This window comes from Vanellus vanellus (genome assembly GCF_965231255.1).
Source record: "Vanellus vanellus genome assembly, chromosome: 12".
Classification (NCBI taxonomy): Eukaryota; Metazoa; Chordata; class Aves; order Charadriiformes; family Charadriidae; genus Vanellus; species Vanellus vanellus.
The window spans coordinates 13830036-13853060 of record NC_138917.1 but is presented as its reverse complement, the minus strand read 5'-3'; the positions used below and the strand labels follow the sequence as shown (position 1 = coordinate 13853060).

Sequence of the window (23025 nt, the reverse complement as noted above, 5' to 3'; positions counted from 1 at the left end):
GTTATTTTTCAGCCAGTGTGATTCCCCAGTGTGGTTGATTGTGCAGCATCACGAATGTTTGGCAGCAGATTGTGCCAGGGTTGGAAGGATAAGACGGTGGAACGGAGTAGCTGGAGACAGGGAGGGAAGATGACTAGTTTATTCAGGGCTGCGGCTGAATGTCGAACCACAGCCTGAAGGTATGTCTGTGAGGCAGGTGCCACGGCTCATGTCAGTTTTAAGCTAGTTAACTCAGGTGTTGCTAGCAGCATAGTTGTTGCACCATAGACTACACCAAAGCTTGCAAAACCTGCTTGAGGTGTTTGGTAAGTTAGATCGTGGGAGTTGTACGCTGATGGTGTCTGCTGCTGTACCTGAGCTAGCTTGGGTATGGCATAGCCACATGAATATGTTTACCTGAAGTAAGCTAAAATAGCAAGTTACGAGTTCCTTAGCTGTGTCTCAAGATGAAGTTACCTGACATGGATACTGACTTGCTACCAGGGAAAGATGAGACCTTACTCCAGTTTGTTCCTCACTTGCACCAGTTCCGTTGGTTCAGGGCTAATTAAACTCCCTTGCTCAGTGGAAAACGTCCTGCTGCCTTTGGGAGTTTTGCTGGGTCTGTGAGTTGAAATGACTCCCAAAGGGGACCGACAAACATCAAAACAGCATAAAGGTTTTGGGAACTCGTGGGTGGAAGCGAGGAAGAAGAGTGCTGGCTCGTGTGAGCAGACACTGCCTGTCTGGGGTGGGCTGCCACGCTTACCTGCACCTAGGCGGTTATTTGTCTACGTGACCTATAACCACAGTAGTGGTCACAACATAAAATAGTCTTGAGAGGGCAGAATTTCCCAGCTAGCAAAGAAGAGATGAGGTGTTTTCTCCTTTATAATTCTTAGATGTTTCAAGTAGAATTTTTAAGCTCTCAGAAATAATTTTTTGTTAGAACTTAAGTTTTTATTTATTGATAAATATTAGTTGTTTACTACTTTTTCTGCAAAACTGAGAGACCCAGTTGTGTGTACACAATTAGTATAGAAATAGTAGATCTTCACTTGTTTTTTTGTAGAGAAAGATAAAAATGGTGGTTATATTTTTAAGATTTTTTCCTTTAGAAAGAAATGTTTGCCATGGTTCAAATTTCTTTCAGTCTCTCTTTTCCTTCAGTATTCTTCCCGAACACATTTCTTCAAAAGGCAAAACTTTCCACCCAAAGGGGGATTTATGTTAATAATTTGTTGAAATGTAGTGTTTTTGAGTAATATGATTTAATAAATGAATATGAGAGCTTAGAAATGCTTTCTTCCTTTTCCATTAGATCATACAGTGTGCCAACAGACTGAAGAACTTTTAATAGTTTTATTTCATTTTTTGATTGAAAATGGGGCTCTAGGAAAAACAATTGTGCAAATGTTAATTCTGTCTTTCTCCATCAGTGATTGCTGTGTTTTAGGCAAGTACTGTGTAGTTTCCTAGAGGAAAAAAATGAAAATTCATTTTAAATGTTTATTTTGCGTGTGGCTTGTTACATCCCTGTTACCAAGAGATGATTAAATATTTGACCACCCATTAGTACTCTTCTGCAATGTAAAGCCATATTGTGAACTGGTTATTTCATCAGTAAACTTTTAGGGTTTGGGGGTGCGACAGAGAAATCTCATGCATGCGTTGCATGGCAGAGTGGCTCTTGGTACTGCAAACATTTACAGATGGAGGCAGCTCGTGCACATGTATCAACTGCAGTAAATGCTTGAATGTACAAGGTTAAGCAGTTAAAACCGCAGAGTTGGAGTCGTCTGAATCAGGTCAGTAGTGGAAATTATCTCGGATTTATCGTGAGCCTTGCAAACGTGGATCTGCATTTCAGAAAACCAGCATACACTTCCACTGTAGTTCATGGAAGGTTCTGAACAGCAGAACCAAGGTTGAGACTGAGATCTTTACGCAGTCCCAAATGGCAGGCACAGTGTCCTGAAGGCAAATCATTGGTTTTAGACTTTATTAGGCCCTTACTTTAATTACCACCTCATTACTTGCTCTGCTTCCACAAAAAGTATTCCATACTGTCATTTTCCCTAAGTAACTGGAAATGTGATTGAAAGGGATGTTTAAAGTGAGACTAATTCAAGATTAAATAGTCACAAATTATATTATTGCTACATGTAAACAAATTACTTGCATATCTGATTTTATTCAGATTACTTTTCAAGTGGTAAATAATGCTTTATCACTTATATAGTGCTCTTACATCTTTAGAGTGCTTTTCTCACATTAATTAATCATCATTAAACACTCTGAGGTGGGTAGGTTAATACTATTATCCCCATTTTGCAGATGAAGAAATGTAGACTGAGAGGTTGTGATTTGCTCAAGGCCATATAGAAGAAACAGAATCAGAGCTGGGATTAGATCTGTGTCCCTAGCTTCTAATTTCAGACGACCAGCCAGATTGTGAGCCACAGTTTTGAAGCAAAATATACAAGTGTGCATGTAGAAACAGCACACATTTACTTGGCCTCTTAGATACCTAACTTGCAATTTTTAAATGGAAGCTTTGCTTTTGTGCCATCCTGCATAGTTCCAGGTTCATACCCACAAGTGTGGAAATAGCCTCTCATTAATTTAGGAACTCTTCCTGATCTGATGGGACATTTTTATTTTAATAATTTTAATTGAAATTACCTTTCCTATTAAAAATATCAGTTTCTAGTTCTTTAGGCTTGAACATAATTGTGTCACTTGGGTACAGCAGGTTTAGCATTGGTACCCAAAACTGTTGACAGGTTGCTTATAATTTTTCAGGAGCTGAGACATAAATGAAATTCTGACTTGGCAGCTTGCCTTACTGCTGTTAGAACACATGAGGGAGAGAATTATCCTCGGTGTGCTAAAACCATCACCTTTGTAGGCAGTGCCTAGCTGCTTACTAGAGAGAGGCATTCGGACGCGTGCACTCCACCTTGGAGAACTACCTAAATAAAATAAAACAGTCTTGGACTGGAGAAGAGAGTGGAACTCGTATATCACCTTGATAATCAGACATACCACCGAGAATTGTATTCAGCTGTCAGCAATGGGAGCCTGTGCAGAAGCAACAGGTAAGGAAAAATGAGGTGGAAGAAAGAGGTGCCCTTGTGAGGACCTGCTGGGAGAGGGTGGGATAATGAGGAACAGGTTAGAGACCCATGCGTGTGTACAGGCAAGAGTCAGCTGCGTGCTGCAGCATCCTTCTCACCTGTCTGCATTCCCAAGGAGACACTGTAAGTGATTGTAGTGCCTGGTTGTTGAGGTAGGAGATCTGGCTTCTGTTTCTAGCCCTGTTCCTGACCAGCGCTAGTGGTTAAGTTACTCAGGCTGTAAAATCAGTGCAGTGCTTTTCCAAAGTGCTGTACGCTCTAATTCATGGAAAAGTTTTGGAGCTCTTAAGAGGGAAGATCCAGGAGAAGGTGGAATGTAAATAGACTGGAAAGAGAGAAAGTGTTGAGGATAAAAAGAATTTTCCACCTTCAGACAGCTAAGGAGGTCTTTGGCTGTATGATAGGAGTTGTTTGGGGGTGATTTGGAGTCACTAGTCTGCAAGCTGCCCTCTGTTCAGCTTGGCACGGTGGAACTGGGGGACAACTGGGAGGTGATCACAGGTCTAAAGCTGAACCTTCGGCTCTGCTGTGACTCTGCTTGTGAAACCTGGAAACAAGACATTCCCTGAAAGCAGCAACGTACTCTTCCCTTTAAATAGCTCAATGTAGTAGTAATGAGAACAGAACCAACACGTAAGCTGCTGCTGTAATGGTTTGGTTTTTAATCCAGAAGGAACCGCACTTTGGGTTCCAGGCATGCAGAGGTGTGCTCTGCCAGGGCTGTCCGGGGGGGCACTGCTGGAGCTCCCAGGGATGGCTCTGTCCAGACAGGGGCTTGAGAAGCACTACATTTTAACAAGTTGCTGTTGGAGGAGAGGAAGGAAACAAGATATTTGCCCATTTGTTTTCTTTTAAGTCTATGGAATGTGTTTTCCGACAGAGGATCCTGTTTTAATAACCAGGGCCATGATTAGGTAATGTTAAGTTTGCTGCAAGAGTAGTTTAATAAATATTTTAGTATGCAGATAAGCCATTGATAACCGCATGCATTCACAGACTTTTTAAGCCTAAAAGGGGAGAGTTCAGAGTTTATTGATACCACTTCCGCTACAGTGTCTTAAAAGTAAGGCATAGTTGGTGGCACTAGCTGTCCAGACAAATTGAACTCAAATGAACAAACAAACAGGTCATTTATTTTATTTACCCTGAAAAGAATTTTCATTCTTTAATTGTAACTCTAGATATAAATTATGTGGGGAAGATAGACTAATGATTTTCCCATGTTTGATTAAAAGCAAAGAATCAAAGATTTGTTTATATATTTATCTATTTGTTTCTTTGCTGTGATAAAACCAGTTGTTATCCAAACAGTGTGACTGACCTAATAAAGGACATATGCATAATTGATCTCCATCTGTTTTTCAATATTTATTCTCGCTGTATTCTTTTAATAGAGTTTGGTTCCAGAAGTGCAGCCTGAAACATTTTTAAGGTGGTATATTTTAGCACTTCTGTAAAAGGCCTCATTTTATGCTGGCCACTGAAACGAAAAGGTTTGTTGTTGGTTCCACCCTTTAGTATCCCTTCAAGAGAGATTATATCAAAGAAGAAGAATTAAATTAAAATTGATTGGTGTTATTGATTTTTCTTTCTTTTTTTTTTTTTAAAGGGGATAAAGGGCGATGGAAACAGCATATGCCCCTATGCTGTTTTACTGATGGACTATTTTTTAAAAACGTAGAAAGCATATGTGCCCAATTTACATATTTACTAATTAAAAAAGCTTCCTGGAAACATTAAGTAGACTATCTTCTGTAACCTTTAACATTCTAGCTAATGGATATAGCCTGGAAATTTTCATAGAAGGTCCTCTAAATAATGTAAATGATTATGAATGTGTAACTAGTTAATATGCAGCTACGAAAGGATTATCATGTAGAGGTTAATGAACATGCTGCTCTTATGGTTTGCAGGGCTTTTCTTTTTGTGCTTTTAGCTCACTTCATGCATGGAAAGTCATGTGTCGGGAGTGGAAAGCCTCCTGCCTTTTCCGTCTTCATCTGTAATGGGGCAATTAAACTGGAACTTTCTTAAAGGATTTCATAAACATTTTCGTATGCCTAATTATGTTGTGTACTTCACAATCACTAGCAAATCTGAAAGAATGAAGGAAGTTGAGGGAACACGCTCTGACTCTTATACTTGTTAGTGGTGGACTCCATTGTGCATTAGCGTTGTTACCAAACGGTGCTGCGCTGTATGATTTACACTTTTTACAGAAACTTTACTCTTGAAATGAGCTTAATGGTATGAATTAGATTTCTGAGTTGATGTCCAGTAGAAGTCTGTATATTTACTCATAACCTTAAAAATAGTTAGCTTGCACATTAAGGAAAATATTTGCTTGGCATTTGATTTAGAGGAGTTTAAAGCAAATGATAAATTTAAACTTGGCTTACGTGGGACGAGCTACCTGGCTGGAATTCCTGATGGATTATGAAATAGCATAATCACAAATGTAGAGCTGATCCTTTTTATTTAAGTACTTTACTCTGTTTAAAGAATTATTAGCTCATGAAGTAGTCCCTTTTTTTTTTTTTACTCCTATATGAGTAGAAAGTGCAGGGTCTGAGATCTGTTCTGCAATAGCTGCACATATGCTAACTAAAAAAAAAATTGTCTTTCATTCTGTTGTTTGGAAAAAAAAAAAAAAAAAGAATTATCTGCTCCAGTGATTTCAGTGGTACTTGAATGTATGTTATTGTTTTCTCTGCAAATTTTCTCATTAATTGCTTTCAAATGTTAGCATTATTTTGGCTATAGGAAAAATGAAATTTATAAAAAAAAAAGTAAAAAATTTAGAAAATGCTTATATTGAGAAGATGTCTAGACATATTTAATTGCCTCGTGGCTTCATTGCATTTCATATAATTGAATGAAATTGTTTGTGTTATATTTTTGGTAACCATTATTCAGAGATAAGAATATGTTTCGAAAGACAAAATCTCCACATAATTATGGCAGAGAAGGTCACAGGTTTCAGCATCTTGTCTGTTTGCTGTATCTACATAGTCTGAAAAAATACAGTTAAAAAAGAGAAAAAGTGTTTCATTTTAACAATATGCTTTATTTTGTAAATTATTTTGGATCTCTTGGGAAAGCCTGTGGTATAAAGAAACAAGCGAAATATTCAGATTAAAACTTCCTTTTTTTTGACACCCAGAAAGAACAGAAGGGAAGCCAGCAGCCCATACTGATGTCAAATACCCTTGTATTTAAACACCACAAAATTAATTTTTTCTTTTTCAGATTAAAATGGCCAGTGGAAACATTGGTTGATGTACTGATAAAGGAAAAAATGTTTTTGGTGCTGTGGGATTCATTTGTTTTTGTTTTTTAATGAATGAGTATGGAAGTTATATTGATGTCTTGTTATAATTTATGTTGTTTTCTTATTCTGCAAACCTGTAACACCGAAAATAGATCTCCAGATTGCACAAACTACTACTTATCTTATACCGCGTGTCACCTAATAGTTATGGAGCAGGTATTGTACCAAAATATGAATTGAAAAGCTGTAATTTTTTCTGTGGTTATCAGTCTGCATTAGTGTGTGATAAAGTGTGCTGCTTAAGAACTACCATTCACATGCCTTTGCGCTGACAAATAAAAATGTATGTAGAGACACCACGAAATCTGTAAAGCTACTGTTCTAGTTTCTGATGCATTGACATTGCAGCTGTGTGCTTAGCCTTGTTTTTTTCATGAGTAGTTATCTGTTTTGATGACAGGTGGTCACTAGCTGCCAAGAAAAAATCCAGCACTGGTAAGTGAAAAATGTTTGATTACATGCCTAAAATACTGATGAGTAACCTAGTTATATATTAGTAAAGTACTGCTGTTTATTCTAGTGATAGCCAAATCCTACTAGCACGTTTTGGGGATTATAGTTCACGATCACTCAGAATTATTGCAGTGTACTCTCTCTAAAATGTATATATTTTCCACTGATACCATTACTTTAAATCACAAATACACTGAACCTTAGTGTTTATAGTTCTGTTTTAAATACCCAGCTCATTCGTCGTTTTTCCCCCGGGTAGCCTTGTGGGATGAATGCCGAATTTCCCTGATTGGTGAAAAGGTGCTCCCAGGGTAGAATTAATTATTCTTCTTGTTTTCTATCTAACTATGGAGCAAGTAGGGAAATTCTGCTCTCCACCACCCAGATGTGCTCAAACAACGTGAAAGTAATGTTTTCCAGTTTTTTTCCCCCAGTCAAGTATGTGATAAAGCTTAGGTTGTAATGCTTAGAAAGAAATGGTTTGTTATGTAAAAAAATTATCTCTGGGCACTTTTTCCTCTGTTGGCAATCTATGGTTAATAGAAAGCATGCTTAGTAAATAATAGTTTTGTGTGGCATCTGAGGAAAATGTACATTTAATGGTGAATGAAATCTTATATTATGAGTTACTGTGAGATATAACAGTTGATCTTACCGATATCAAATTACAATATATCCATGCTGTGTTTACCATGATTTTACTGAGAGAACAACAGGAGCTGTCTTGATTATTGTCTGCAGGGTTATTGCAGAATCACAGCAACTGCCCCTTTAGTGGTGAGATTAAACCTTTGGTTATACACCATCAAGCATATAATATTTTAAATTTATTTTAAGAGGCTTTTTCTTCATGCCTGAAAGATCTCCAAGCAAATAATTTATATTTAGTGTGTATCAAATGTTTTTAGTTTAAATGCACATAGGCTGCAAGCACTGGATAAGAGGAAAAAAATCATGGCAATCTATACACATCATCGTATTAAATTCTGACTATTGGCTCGCAAAAATAATCTAAAACTAATACGTTTCATTTATGTTTAAAATTCAGAGCCTGCATTAATTTTCAATAAGGGAAATATTATTGAAGTGCTACTGGTGCTGCTGTGGTGGAGTCAGGCAGAATATCCCCGGCACACGTACTTTCTCGGGAGCTTTGCCCCGTCCTCACCAGTTTGGTCCCGTGTGACGTTATGCATGTACATTCTTTCACTAAGAGACAATATTTTTCAGAAATAAACTAATTGACAGAAAGGCTTGAAATTCGAACAGATTTTTAAAAGCCTGGAAAGTTGTGGCACTTCCTTCCTCTTACACAAATGGCCAGGGTTTGTGGAGTGGGCGGGAGGGCTGGCCGTGGAAGGAGGAGTTGCTCGTGTGTCTGCTTTTAAGCCAACTCTTGCCGTGGCCCCACGAACTTCGGGGGTTTGGGCACAGGATATCAAAAGGAAAACCTAACTTTCCCATTTCTTTTATGTAGAAAAGCAGTTTATACAGCATCCATACAATCTTTATTAAAAATTATTTAAAATTTAATACCCTTATTTAGATCTTGATTGTGCAAGAGCTGAGTGCTCTTGTTTCAACTGAGTAATTTGCTCATATAAGACCTTTTAAGTAGTCACTGACACAGAAGAATGTTAAATAGAATTGGGTGAATAACAATAGGATTTTAAAATGCTCGGCTTCAATATATTTCCATTAAATTATTTTCTTTTTCATTTTTTAGTACACTTTTTGAAGTATTTTTCTAAAGCCGTGAGTCCAATAATGGCTCTGGTGTGGGATTAAACATCTAGGTGTGCGTTTCCCCTTCGAGGGACACGTTCGGAGCCGGAGTCCCAGTAGACATCCTCCCTGTTCACTTTGGTTCTTCATTGCGTGTGGGGACGGAGCGTAGGGCCGGCACACCCCACAGCTCCTGTCACCGCCAGCCATAGGGGAAGAGGGAGGTCAGCTTCCTTCCTTAAATAATGCTGTTCCAGGGCAATTCATTAAAAGGATTGATTTTAATTTTCTTTATCTTGATGGTCCAGTTCAGGATGTGGCCGTACTTTTAGAGATTCCCATGGTGGAGGTTCGATCAGGCAAAGGGCAGCGGTCCCACTCAAAAAAGAGACACACTGGGCTCTGTAAAGCAAAATAGCTTTTGTAGCAAGTGACTTCTGCTGTACCCTAATCAGATTATTCGGTAGCGGGCTGCCATCAGACCTTAAAGGCAGTATCTTCTTTTCAGATTAATGAAGAAATGTTCACTGACTTTCAGCCATGAAATGATGGGAATGTTTAATCCTGCTGCGAGTGGGGGGATTTTCATGCCCTTCTCTTCCCATGGCGTCTTCTCGTTACATTTGAGACACGGGCAAGGCCTTCGGCTTGGGGATCGGGGGTGTTTTTCAGCGAGGAGTTGGAGTGAGCAGTGTCCATTTCTCAAATACAGATTCCGGATTCTGTAAATATCATGAAGTAACTGGTTGTTATTGTTGACACCAAGTTGTTATTAGATTGGTCCCCCCCAAAAAAACCCCACGGCAGTGAGTTCTGTTAAGATTCATGAGTTTGGCCTTCCTCTTTGAAGGAAGTGAATTATGTTTTCACTTTGATGGAGGCAGTGGACAGAGAAACTTGCCTAAAATGTCTGGGAGAAATCTGCTGTCAAACCAAAGCAGCACCAAGCATCTTTGGTAAATCAGTTACATGGAATACGGTTTTAATGTCCAAGTGGCATAAGAACCTAAATTCTTTTCTCAGTTCAGCAACTGAAAATACGGAGTACTGCAGGTATAAAGTAGGGTGATTACAGCAAAGTTCAACTATGGAAGCAAATGAGCCAAAACATGGGAGTATCAGATAATTTTTCATAACGAATGCTGAAGAAGATTTCACTCCGCTTATGAATCTAAGAAAATCGATGATAATATTTTGAGAGTTGCGTTATCAACTATGACATTCATTTTTCAGCACATTTATAGATTGCTTTCCTGAATCATCCTCAGAAAACCTGTAATTTGCATCTTGGGTCAGCGTTGTTAAGTGTGCTGCTCCGTGCTCTCAGTTGCCTTTTATTGCAGAGTTTACTACCATATATGTGTTTACTGTTTTGAAGTACAAGTAAACAATATCATCAAACCTGACATTTATATGCCAGCTACTTCATGCAGGAGCTGATTTCTGACCATCTTCAGAATGGCAGTGGTCCATTAAAAGACTTCCTGGCCGAATTTAAGTGTTTAAAAGTGTCTTCACAGACGAAGGCTTTTGTAGCGGGAGCGTGATTGCCTGTTTTGCACACAAAGGAAGATCCCCATAGCAATTGAAACGCTGTATCTTGCAAAGTCCTCGGGCGAGCCCGGTGTCTACCCAGGGAATCATTTGCCTAAGTTCACCAAGCCATTTCTCTCTCGGGTGGCAACATGCAGCGTGAGCCTGGTTTACGTTTTGCATAGAGGAGCAGCAGAAGGGATGTTCCTCACCTGTATTGTCCCTTGTCAGGCACTGAAGATGCAACAGAATCCTGGTGGTCGAGCCATCTTTCAGGAGTGCGCAAAGTTCACGTGAAAATCAGAATTAATTAAAATTTTGCCCGTTTATGTCAGCTCAAACCAAGGTCATGAATTCTTCATTATGAGTGATACCTTGAAGAATTTGCCTCATATAAAGTATAAACTGGATTTTCAGTTATTGTTCTAAATATTGATGGTGGTATAACTGCTGAATGTGAACATGGAGCGAGATATGCCAAATCCCAGTGAAAGGACTGATTCTTTGCACCATAAAAAATTCAAATTCAGAAAGAGACATGCACAATCTAAAATAATCATGCCCCTGTTTTAATACGTGTTATTCTAAAATAATCTAGCTATTATGTTTGTCATCCCAAGTCTTTTAGAAATAAGTTATTAATCTATCAACTATATGTGTTTAAGAGTAAAATAGTTTATTTTTCTGTATTTTTTGTGTGTTGTTGAGTTACTAGCAGAAAAACATTAACTCTACTTTAAATGTGAAATTGAATCAACTTGGATTTGTCAACAGGAAGAAGGTGGAGAGCGATTATGAGGCTCTTCAGGAGCGACTCCGTACGTTGCCGGATAAGCTGTCCTACGATATCATGGTAAGTACGCTGTAGAGTTCACACAAGAAAAGGGGCTAAAAGTTTTAGTAACTGAGGTGTGGGCACCTGCGGTGAGGTGTTATCCAGGTTGCCATGTAGTACTTCATAACGTTACATTTGTTATGATAATAGTTAAACCTTTGCTTTTGTTTCTTTCTCTTTTCTTTGAAATCCATTATAAATTACAATGTTACTGACAACTGAGAACTGATGACATAAATGCTAACACAAAACCTGACATGTTTGATATGTAAATCTATTGTATAGAAAACTATAATTATGACTGAATTACGGTACTTAGTAATTTCCTGAGAAGAAAGTGGCCGTAGTATTTCCTGATTCATGGAAATAAACCCTAGAACATTGATTTTTACATAAAAAGGTGCCGCTAATTTTTGTTTCGCCGGTCTTCCCATTGACATAGCGATCTTTTGTGGCGCTTTGAATCTTCCCTAACAAGGGCACAGCTCCCTGGGTAAACTTTACCCTGTTGGTGTGCGCTCACCAGAATTTTGACCAGATTGGCTTTTCCCTCTTTCTTTCTTTCTTTCCTCCCCCCCTTCTCAGGTCCAGTTCAAGATACATCTTGGAGGGGCGGGAAGTGGTGCTGCGAGTAACGGAAGGGCTGGTTTCAGCACAAAGCGCCGGACTACTTTTTTCCTTGGCAGCCTGGCTCAGCGTGTAGAGTTGAGTAGTTAGTAAGACGGCGCTGGAGTAGGCTTACCCTGAGGGAGAAGAGAGCGTTTCCCTTTCCTGTGCCGGTGGTTCCTCTCCCTGTACTTGGCACTGGTGAGGCCTCACCTCGAGTACTGTGTTCAGTTTTGGGCCCCTCACTACAAGAAGGACATTGAGGTGTTGGAGCGTGTCCAGAGAAGGGCTACAAAGCTGGTGAAGGGTCTGGAGGACAAACCTTATGAGGAACGACTGAGGGATCTGGGGTTGTTTAGCCTGGAGAAGAGGAGGCTGAGGGGAGACCTTATCACCCTCTACAACTACCTGAAAGGAGGTTTTAGAGAGATGGGAGCTGACCTCTTCTCCCTGGCGACAAGTGATAGGACAAGAGGAAATGGGTTCAAGTTATGTCAGGGCAGGTTTAGATTGGATATTAGGAAGCATTTTTTCACTGAAAGGGTTATTAAACATTGGAATAAGCTGCCCAGAGAGGTGGTGGATTCACCATCCCTGGGGGTGTTTAAGAAAAGGGTAGATGAGGTGCTTAGGGACATGGTTTAGGAGTGGTGGTGTTTTTATCAGGGTAGGTTAATGGTTGGACTTGATGATCTTAAAGGTCCCTTCCAACCTCACTGATTCTATGATTCTATGATTCTATGATTCTAAGATCGTGTTGTTTCGAAGCGTAGGAAAACCCCTATTTTTAAAAAAACCTAGATAGGGCTTATTCTTCGTTAAAGCAGCAACGTCAACTCACATCTGTTATTTTAAATGTATATAAATAGTTCCTATCCTGTTAGCCAAATATTTTCATATGTTTTCGATTTTGCTTTCATCGTTTTGGGGGAAGAGCAAACAGGCAAATGGTGCAGTCTGCTACTTGAAAGCCAAGTCAGGAAGGGTACGTGAGTAGGAAAAGCACATTCTGCATAGTCTTAATGTCAGGATCCTGCCTGTGGCAGAACTGTCTCAGTCCTTGGTACCCTCCTGCATGCTGAAGCTAGGGAAGCTCGCTTTCCAAGGAAACAGGTCCACTCCGAGCAACGGAAGCAGATCCAAGGGAACGGAGTCCTCTCTCTTTCAAGAGAAAACTTGAGCTGGCTGCGGTTCTTAGCTTTTTGCCACCTCCTCCATTTTGACTTCCTTTTGCTTTTGGGCTCCTAATTTCTTTGCGATTGAAGGCCTAGGCGGGCGGGCAGGCGGCGGTAGGTGCGAGGGTAAGGGCGCGAGGGGCTGGCGCAGGAGGCAGCGGTGGGGGCGGCCGAGGCTCCTCCTCGGCAGTACGGCCTGCCCAAGCGCCGTCTTAACCTGCGGGCTGGGGATGATGTGTTAAATCATAAAAAATAACGTCCCGTCCACCGTAATCTCTGGTAGAATCAGGGTTACACGTTTTAAGGAGCACCTCTTAAAGTTATAAAATGTGTCTATCACCCGCGTACTCCTGTGTGAAGCATTCTGGTTCCGTGTACTGTTCCTGTGCCCGGAGCGTCAGTGGAGGACGGGCGTTCCTCGGTGAGGTCTGCGCGCTGGTGGACCGTAGAACAAAGTGAGATTGAGCACGGTCTGCGGTCCTGCTCGTAACCCCACAAACTTTCACCGAGGTTTCTAGGTACTTGCTATTAGCGATGCAGATACAGAAAAGCAACTCATCTTTTGAGTTGACCGTACCTATTTAAGTATTTCAAAAATTTTGGCAAAGCTAAACTTGCTTTTCTTGGGAAATTAATGTAGTCTGTGTATAACAAATATGTAAGTCTCCTAAATGATAATATTTTTATTGTCAAGTCTTACATGTTAACTGATTTTTTTTTCATTCGAGCATTCAGCTGTACTGTAGTTTTATGTCACAAAACAAGTTCTCAAGTTAAATACCGCTTTTCTGATTTCTGATAGTGCAATACTAAATTAAAATAGATCTGGTCATTTGAATATTTATGAAGGGTTAGTCTTTAAATGACTGCTGTAGAATTTTTATTTCTTTAACTCTGTGTTTTACTTCTTTTTCAAAAAAAGTAAGACATGAATGACTGTCTAGGTTTTATTTTCAGTAGTGATTTTCAGCTGTTTCTTCTGTGCCTTTGACAGGTACCTTTTGGCCCTCTTGCCTTCATGCCGGGAAAGCTTGTCCACACCAATGAGGTTACTGTTCTGCTTGGGGACAACTGGTTTTCAAAATGCTCAGCAAAGCAGGCTGTTGCGCTGGTTGAGCACAGAAAAAAACGTATGTATGTTTCTGAACATGATTTAATAGTCAAAATTGTGTATCTTTGTATTAATATATAAAATTAGTGGCATCTACACTGTTTTTTTTGTTTTTTGTGAGCTCGTCAGCAGAAGTCTCATTCAGATGTAATATCAGTTTAGTGCCTTATTTTTCCATTTTTCCTTGGTATTTTATTGGGTACATCTAATTTTTTTTAAACATCTAGTCAGGGTTTGGTTTTTTTTTTTAATGATACGTCAGCTTAAGTTACCAAAATTCATGTTTTGATGTTAGATGTTAGAAAACAAGATCAGTCAAGATTTATTAGTTTGTTTATTATACACAAAAGTAAAAAAATTAAAGCCAAAACAATCTAAACTCCCCGGTTTACTTTTCTTTAATGTGAGAAATGCTGTATTCTCTTCCAGAAAGTGGACATCCAATTGTACTTTTGCTTTTAGTTACCTTATTCCCTATATTCTGTTCCCTTGTCTTGTCTGTCATTTCTTTGCTGCCTTGTCCTCTGTTTTGTTTTTTTTTGTTTTTTTTTTCCTCTGTCCATATAATTTTCCAGCTTTCTTCTCCCCCTACAGTTGCTTTACTCTTGCTTGTTGTTTTTTTTTCCTTGCTTGCTGCCCGGCTGCATTTCTGCTCCTCCCACCACGTTCCTATCCGTTGGTGTGGAGAGGTCCGCTGGATCTCCCCACATCACGTGTCGTTGGTGACCACCAAATTGGTCTTATGTAGCAGGAGGTCACGGAGGCAGATAGGCCAGCCCTGTTGGTTTCCAGCTCTTTTTAGTTGGTGGTGGGGTCTTGGCTTATAAGAGCCAGGACCACCAGCAAGCGGTGTGCACGGTGCACTTCGGAACCTCTTTATGTTAGAAAGAATGGAGAGCCTAAAATATTTGATGTAAATGTCAAGGAAGGAGAAGCACAATAAAATGGAAAAATAAATTGGTACCTATTAGCCTTTGCTGTTTGCTTCAGATAAGCGTTTGAGTAAATTTTTTTCTTATTGGTTTTACCTATAATCTGTCTCACTCCTGAATGAGTGCTCACTGCAGCTTTACCCTGTGTATGTTACAACTGGCACAACTATTTACGTTGGATTTTTGTTTATATGTTCAGCTATCCAGGTTGCTGCCTGCAACAGAATACCTCAGAGGTTCCCCATCTGAATACATTTTTTTTCAATTCTGTGCAAGTGATGTTTGTATAAGAAAAGTTTTTTTAATAAAAATTCATTTGCTGTATTACTTTAAAATATTCCTTTATGAAGAACATTACCAAAAGTATGTAGTTTGTATTTTACCTATTATCTTTCTTAATCTGGTTCTCCTGACACAACTTTGCAATTTTCTTTCTTACTGAACTGAATCTACACTATTTATTGTGACTCTTGCAAGATCTCAGGCCCATATCCTTTTCCTTGATCGTCTGATATTTTTTTTCAGTGCCGCGGAATATTTTTGTCACCATTACATTCAGTGAAATCATTTGACCTTTGCATAGTAGATGTTTGAACATTAAGTAGTCTGCTGGGAGACACACAATAAATGCTGGATTCTTTCCTTTATGATCTTTTAAACTGCATTTAAAATACGAACTTGGAAATACTCATTTCTTTTAAAGCAAAATAGTCATTGATGCCTGGATATGAACCCTCCATTCAGCTGGTCGTTCACTTCAGCTGTGTGATGGCTGCCAGTGGGAGGCTCCAAAACACTGATATTAACTAAAAACTTTTTATTTAAAGGACTATTTTCAGTTTCGGATTCTAAAACCCGTATTAGTACACACGATTCTGAAAAAAAAATGTATGTCTTTCATAGAGGCACCTTTCTCCTTTAAAAAATACAACTGACTTAAACTCTTTCAGCCATTTTCCCACTAAATGAGGGCAATTCGGAGATTTTACTTCTTTATTGTATTTAGAAAAAAAGTTAGGTACCTGAAAGTCCCGTAGGCCATTGCTATATAGCATCATTTGGCCACTTGTGGCACAAACGTGAAAGACTGATGTTTCACAAGTACCAGTTTAAAGTCTCTTTTGTGTATTGCACTGTAGTTATCTTCGTAGGTATGATGACTTCTGATTTCACTGGCTTTTTGTGAGCATAGGGGCTTCGTAGTTTACAGGGTGATGTATCTTGGGCATTATCATTGCATTGACACAGCGTGATTTGATTTTTTAGTACATAATCTTTTTGTTTTGGACATAAATTTCCTGAGTAGGTCAGAGGCGCTGGAAAAGAGGGCATGCTGACTGCAGGGGATTACGTTGCAAGCAGTCCCCAACGTCCCGCGTGCCCCTCGGAAGGTCCTAACACAGCAAAGCTTTTTTAAGCACGTGCTTAAGGCCAGCCTGTGCTTAAAGGCTTTGATATATAGGAATTGGGGTCTGGACAGAGCAAAGAAAGGCTCAGGCTGAAATTGCTTCCCGAACAGAAAGCTGGCAATATTTGTTGACGGCTTGTTTCTTCAGTGACCTACATTTTTTTTATCCGGTATGACTCTATTTAATTTAGATGGGTATTTTTTCATAACTAGGTGGTCAAATCCGTTCAGATAACTGAAGTGAACTTAATTAGGATGGCGCTAATAATTTAGTGCTTTAACAGAAATTAAGTGTTACAGGGAAATAAATACAAGACACACGTTTTCCTTGCTCACCGTCTCTTGCATCCCACTCTCCGGAGTGGTGAGGAACGGGAGAGCACCTGTTCAGGGTTTAAGTTTTCTAGTGGGACTGGCTGTTGGGTAGAAAAGGGTAAGAGATTCCTATAACTCGCTCGTTTTTGAGTGTCGTGTCACGCTGGTTCCGGGGAGCTTGCTTTCTTGCCTGTGACTCCTTTCGCATGGCTCTGCCCGCTGAAGAGCTCTCTCTGGTCACCAGGGCTGACCCTGTTTGCCTTTGAGTACACCGCGGCCCTAACAGTTAGTTTGGTCGAGGTTCATGGGAAATTTTCTTTACAGTTTGATTCCTTCTGCCTATGTTGGATGCATACAGGAATGAACAATAGGAATTTGCGTGCTTAAGCAGTAATAGCGCCAGAGAAATCAAACAACGTCAGTGAGGATAAAGCCTTGGAAGTTAGGGGTAGCGGTAAGAGTTTACTATACGTAAAAGCTTTAAATGTTACTGAGTACTAATTAGGTCATCGTCTCTGTCTTAGCAGTTTTGTTAAATTTGCTTTTTAAAGGAGAAGGAGTGAAAAAACATTTGCTTCTGTGGAACAGAGAAATGCCCGGCCACAGCAGATTAATTCCCTGGTTAAAATTTATTTAATCGAAAGGAATAATTGAAGGGTGGCTGTGCTGAATTTTAAAATAGACGCACTTTAACTGACATAGCTGTAGAAAGCCCTATTTTGGGGATACATTTTTGTTTGCTTAGCTTTTGATTTAGATGCAAACTGTTCAGCGTTGTGATTGGTTGAAATGTATTTGGTAAGATTTGGGACAGTCACTCATGTCAAATGTTACTTTTTCATAAAATATTGATCGTGCCTTCTTGAATAATATTTGAGTTGCAGTAGATCTTTCATTTGCTGCACATTTTTGTGACATCCGAGATGTTTAGTTAGTTCCAAAACTGTTGGAAAAAAGTTAATCTAGTGAAGTTTATGGAATTGCCAAGTATATTCTTAATTGTTTTAGATTTGTTGCAGTTTGTTAAACCAGGTAGCACAGATAATGGGAAACACTTTACACGTATGTTTGTGTGTAGAACTATGAAGAAATAGTGAAGTAGATTAAAGGATATGCACACCAAATTCCATTATAATAAAAGAAATTAGCTTTTTAAGTATGTCACAGTTTAGCACAACAATAATGCAATTGTAGTTTTTTCTCTTACAATTATCTTGCTTAAGGTACTTCATAATATTTCTGTTCTCCTCAAGGCAAGACTGTATTGTCTCAGAATTCAAAGAGGGAATAAAGATTCTTTTTGTGCATATGGGATTATATCTTTTACGTGTTTGTGATGATATAAATTACTTTTTTTCTCTATATCAGTAATCGCATTAATTCTTTAAGATGGGAAATTTTTCATTACAATAGTCCCTGTGGTAGTTACTATAGAAAGAAATTAAATAGATTTTTCTTGTAAATATTTGTGGATTAATTCGGTATGCTAGGTATTCCGAGTGGCTAAACACTTTGAAAGGTGGGAAATTAAAACACGCACACAGAACTAGGAGTGGTTTTATTGTGTTAAAAATTTATCAGATAAAAAAAATCCCACTTAAAGGAGAATTGTTGAACTACTTAGCAATTGTGTCTTTGGTATATGTAAGAATACCCTTGCAGTGTCATGCTGCAAATGAATTCATGAAATGAAAATACTGATTACATTAACATATAGTATTGTGATAGTACCCAATTGTAAATTGCAGTATGTAACCTTTAGTACAAATATTTGTGTCAATCAAAATTGACCGATAGCTTAGTATACAGGGTTTAAAAGATACCATTGTTTTTAATAAAGAAGATGATCCAGGCGGATCAGGACCAGTTTGAATTTGTTCCTTATCAGCATTTCCAGAAAAAAAGGATATTGTCTCCAAAATATACGATAGGAAGGCTTTCCATTTCCCATCTGTGAATGGGTGAGGCCTTTAGAGGTTTTAGTGTTTCATCCAAGGGTGAAAATACCTTCCTTTATATTCTAAAGAATGTAGCACAAACTTGCCTACTCACTTTTTGGGGGAAAAGAACAAAAAATGCAGGCAAGGTTACAAAGAAATCTAGCTGTTGCTTTTCTTTAAAAAAAAAAGAAATCTGCTGGTTTTCTGTATGCTGGAGAATTTTCTTTCTCTGTGCTTTTGAACATTTTTTTACCGTTTTTTGCAATTATCACTTTTTAGTTTGATAACCTCCATCAGTTCCTTCTTTACCCTTGTTAAGTTAGGAGCTGATTCGGTGGAGTGCTAAGTGCTCTAAATTTGCTCTGCGGTTCCCGGGAGGTGTTGGGTTTCTCACAGGACCACAGTCCAGGTATTTTAACCCGAACGTAGTGGAAGAAAGTAAGGAGAATAGACTCCTTTCTGTAAGTTAGATACTGTGATTCAAAGAAGCCCCTACCTTGTTACTGTTCTTACCAGGCAATAGAGGAATTCTTTGAACGCTACCCCCCTTCATTTAGGAGGAATTTAAATGTATTCATGTAATTCTAGCAATTACATAGGTTTGTGAACCTAAAAGAGAAAGGCATTGCATCTACTTAGTGTTCTTAAAGCCAGATTACCTATACAGATTTTCACAGAAGAAAATCCAAACTGCTTTGGTTTTGACACCAAGGAAACATGGAAAACAGAATGAAGGTTGTCTTCGCAAGGTGCAGAGCTGCTGCACAAAGGGTGGCATTGCGTTTTAAAGAACTAGTGCAGTTGCTGTTATAAAGAATGAATTTATTTATGTTGTTGCGAGCACAAAGAGAGCTTAAATCCATATGCACAAAAAGCAATCAGGATTCTCTTTTGAATCTTAAATCAAATGCATCGCTAGAAAAATGAAGAGAAAAGAACGGTATAAAATAGAAGGGTGTTTGGAAAAGCTGTAGTAGATACCACTTTCTGCAGAACCGTAGCTCTTCTTTGTTTCAAGTAACCTGTGGTAGCTGGATAATTATTGGCTAAAAAATATTTTGTTGCAGATTAAATATGTATTTATTGGAATACAGTTAAAAATCCTCAGATTATCGGTCTACTTATGCAGGCCCTTAAAAGCAAGAAAATAAGTAAAGCCCTTAAAATACGTGCCGTAGCTCAACCCATCGATAGTACTTGTAATTGTACTGTAGCGCTGTACTTTTGCAAGGAAACGCCTTCCATCTCCGAAGAATTCGGAAGTGGAGCACGCGCGTTAGGTTGCGTGGTGCTTTACCTCCAGCCTCAGTAATATTAATACACTCCCTTCAGAGCCGGTGCGGTAGGTATTCTTGTTTTGTTCAGGGGTCAATCAGAATCGTGCTAGAAAGTGCCGAGCAAGGATTTTGCCTGCAAAATCCTATTCTGTGGTTCCCGCCTGTAACTTCCCTTCTGCGCCCGCCGTGGGGCGGTGCCAGGCCAGTGCTGCCACGCTGGGGAGTGGGGACCGCTGCCGTGCTGCCTTCCTTCAGGTGCGCGTGGGGGGCTCTCACTCTGGGGGAACTGAGCCGCTGTCCGTAACTGAGGTCGGCGGCGGTTGTTCCCTGGCTTGTATAAACACTCTCGTGTGTATATCACCGTCTGGAGACTGGTTACCTTCTACTCGAGAAACTGCGTTAGGTGATGAAGAGGTCTGAACTCTAAATCTCAATTACATACAGAATTCTACGAAATACTTTATCTAAGATTTCTGTCCAGTCATCTGTCCTGGAGGGAGATTCCTTCCGAACTTGCTAGTCTTTCTCTTCGATGTTATATCCACGAGGCTCCCTCGAAGACAAACTGAACTTAGCGAGGTAGACCAGGCTTCGTCTCGGCTTGTCCTGCTTCACGGAGTCTGACTTTTCGAAATAGATCAACCTGTTCTCACTATTCTTGTCTGTTCTTACTATTTAAATCCCAGCGTAACACACGGTTTCCAGAAGTAACTAAAATAATGTCTATGATTCCCCGAATCCTTATAGACAACACTCCAAGGACATTAATGTCAAACTCAGATAATTAAAATTTGTATCCAGCCAAGCTAATTAACCCATTAAAGCCAAGACGCATAGATGAGAATTTGTGTCAGTTTGGCATTAGTATGTTGTCATGTCTTGTAAAATCTGGCTTCGGTGGACTTCATTTCAACAGTATGAGATGCGTTCCCCGATTATTTTTTTCCTCCGCCCGTGTATATGTAGCAAGCAGAGGGCTGCGTCTTAAAAATGGCTAATCACGGGCGAAGGGAACCCAGGCAGGTCCTTTCAGACTAACGGGGGAGCTGGGAAGGAATGAGCTAAAGGTAAAGACATCTTGCTGCCAGTAAATTTCCAAAGGCTGCTGCCCAGAGGAAATCTACGTACCCTGAATGTCCCTTTCAAATACCTTTTCCTTTTGGCCGTCCTGGAGAACGGTCGTTGAGACTCTGGCTCGGCTCTGGCGCTGAGCCGTCTTTCCAAGCGGTTTAGCTGAGACGTGTAAATAGGAACTACTCGGGTTCACCTGAAAGCCATGTCAGGCTTTTCTCAGATTATTGGATGTGACAAAGTTGGACAACAGCCTCTGGTTCAATCCGTCTTAAAAGGCTCTAAGAAGCTTAAACCACAGGGTAGTAAGAGGAGGAGACTATGGAGCCTCTCCACCGATATTTTTCTGGGGGTCTCTGAATAAACCCCCCCTGTAGTTTGCAAAGTGAATCGCTTCTCGCTAGATACGGTACATTTTAAAATTGAGTGAATGATGTTGGAGGCTTTGCGGATGCGCGGTGGCGAGTTTCATACGTGAAACCCTGAGCTTCCCCTGCCCTTACGTGCAGGAACCCTTTTCCAGGAGCCCCCTTCCCCTCCGAGGGCCTGGCCACGGGCAGGTCTCCCCCTCGGCCGAGGGGCAGCCCCGGCTCTCGCTGGCAGGGGAGGCGTGAGCGAGGCGGCGGGCTGGCCGGGGACGCGGGGACGGAGAGTCGCCGTAATCCCAGCTCTGCACTGGCGCGCTGTGCGGCCCGGGGCAAATCGCTTAAACCGCCTGTTTCTTCATCTGTAAAATAGGAGAGGGTAATACTTACCTCCCTCGCAGGGCGCTGGGCAGATTACTTGTTGCTTGTACAGCATTTTAAAGTAAAAGGCGGTGTGGAACTGCCCGGTGTCCTTACCCAACGGAGCAAACCGGCGCGCTCCCCTCCGAAAGCAGCCTCGCGAGCTGGTGCTCCAGAAGCAGCGCAGCCTGGATGGCTCTTGAGCGACACTTGGGTACACAGGCAACGCCTGAGACACTCGTGGTGTTTAAGAAACAGCTGAGCATCGCGTTTACTATGAACGTCAAATAAAAGCCTGAGGAAAATTGGTCTCAAGCTAGACGTTGGTGTATATTGAGGCTGCCTTTCAGAGCTGAAAGCACAGACGGGAGCGTTTTGTGCGAAAACTATCGCCGCCTCGCTTTGGTTTGGACTTTGGAGGGTGCCTTATACACGGAAAAAAGCTGTGGACGATGCTGATAGGACTCGACTGAGGAATAAATGCTGCGGGCAAGAGGCGATCGCTGCTGTGTCCGACGGAGGGCGAGGCGGCTCTCCAAGGAGTTGTGTAAGGGGAGCAGGACCCTGATCGCGCATGGAAGGAGCTGTGTCCTCTGAAGGGTGGAATACTTTTCGGAAATAGTATTTCGTCCAGTAGGAAATGCAAATGCGGAGCATTTTTCAGGGGAGAATCTTAAGCTCTTTCTTAGGAACGGCTTAACTAATGGGGCTGACTGCACATTTGACACATAGGTGGTTGGTTGGTTTAAAGGCTAATGCTTTTGATATGCCCCAAAAGTCTGAGCCGTGTCTTTGTGCTTCTTCTTGGAAAGGTTGGACGTTCGCTTGAGTAGCCTTTTCCAGAATGCATAACGTTCTTTCTAAGCTATTTACCGCAAGGAATACATTTTTAAGGAATTGTATTTGATACAGTGAGAAATATCAACAGGGAAAAAAGCATACAATACTGAATTTGTTAAAATTAGGATGAGAATTATCGCACACGCTTGGTGGTAGCTGTCTCTTTTGCCTTGGCTGTTTCTTGCATTATTTCCTCTTCTGCAGGTACAGAGGGGGAGGAGGGATCTGAACCTGTTTGTAGAAGACTGAGTCGCTAAGTAGATTTTATTTTGCAAGTACAACTACAAACTCATTTTCTCTACTTAAGTGCATTTTGTAATCATTTTGTGTTTATTTATATATTTTCACACATCCTTATCTGAAAGGCCTCTTGTTACGATAAATGCGATCTCTGAAACGTTTACAACTGCGTACCCTAGCCAGAAAACTGTATGGGGAGCAGCTACGCGTGCACTATAACTTTTTAGGACTAGACTCTAGACCAGAGAGATACTTAATCAAATACTAAAGGTAACAGGCAAAAGGAGAGTTAAAAAAAAAAAAAAAAAGAGTAAGAATACTGAGAATAAAATACTTTGAAAATAGTTCTTCAACTAGTATGTTTTGTGGTTAAGTTTTCCCTCATTACA

The 23025-nt window shown here is 40.2% G+C and overlaps 1 protein-coding gene across 2 annotated transcripts in view; it reads left to right on the top strand.

The window, feature by feature from the left end:
• URI1 (URI1 prefoldin like chaperone) overlaps positions 1 to 23025 on the top strand; it is a 43303-nt gene that overhangs the window by 4869 nt on the left and 15409 nt on the right. The window contains exons 2-4 of one of the 2 annotated variants that reach the window (XM_082489178.1): positions 6851 to 6885; positions 10936 to 11014; positions 13772 to 13907. In XM_082489178.1, the coding sequence (XP_082345304.1) occupies positions 6851 to 6885; positions 10936 to 11014; positions 13772 to 13907 (250 nt within the window). Of the gene's footprint in view, positions 1 to 6850; positions 6886 to 7263; positions 7310 to 10935; positions 11015 to 13771; positions 13908 to 23025 lie in introns of those variants that run through there. The other variant, XM_082489179.1, reaches the window with a different exon arrangement.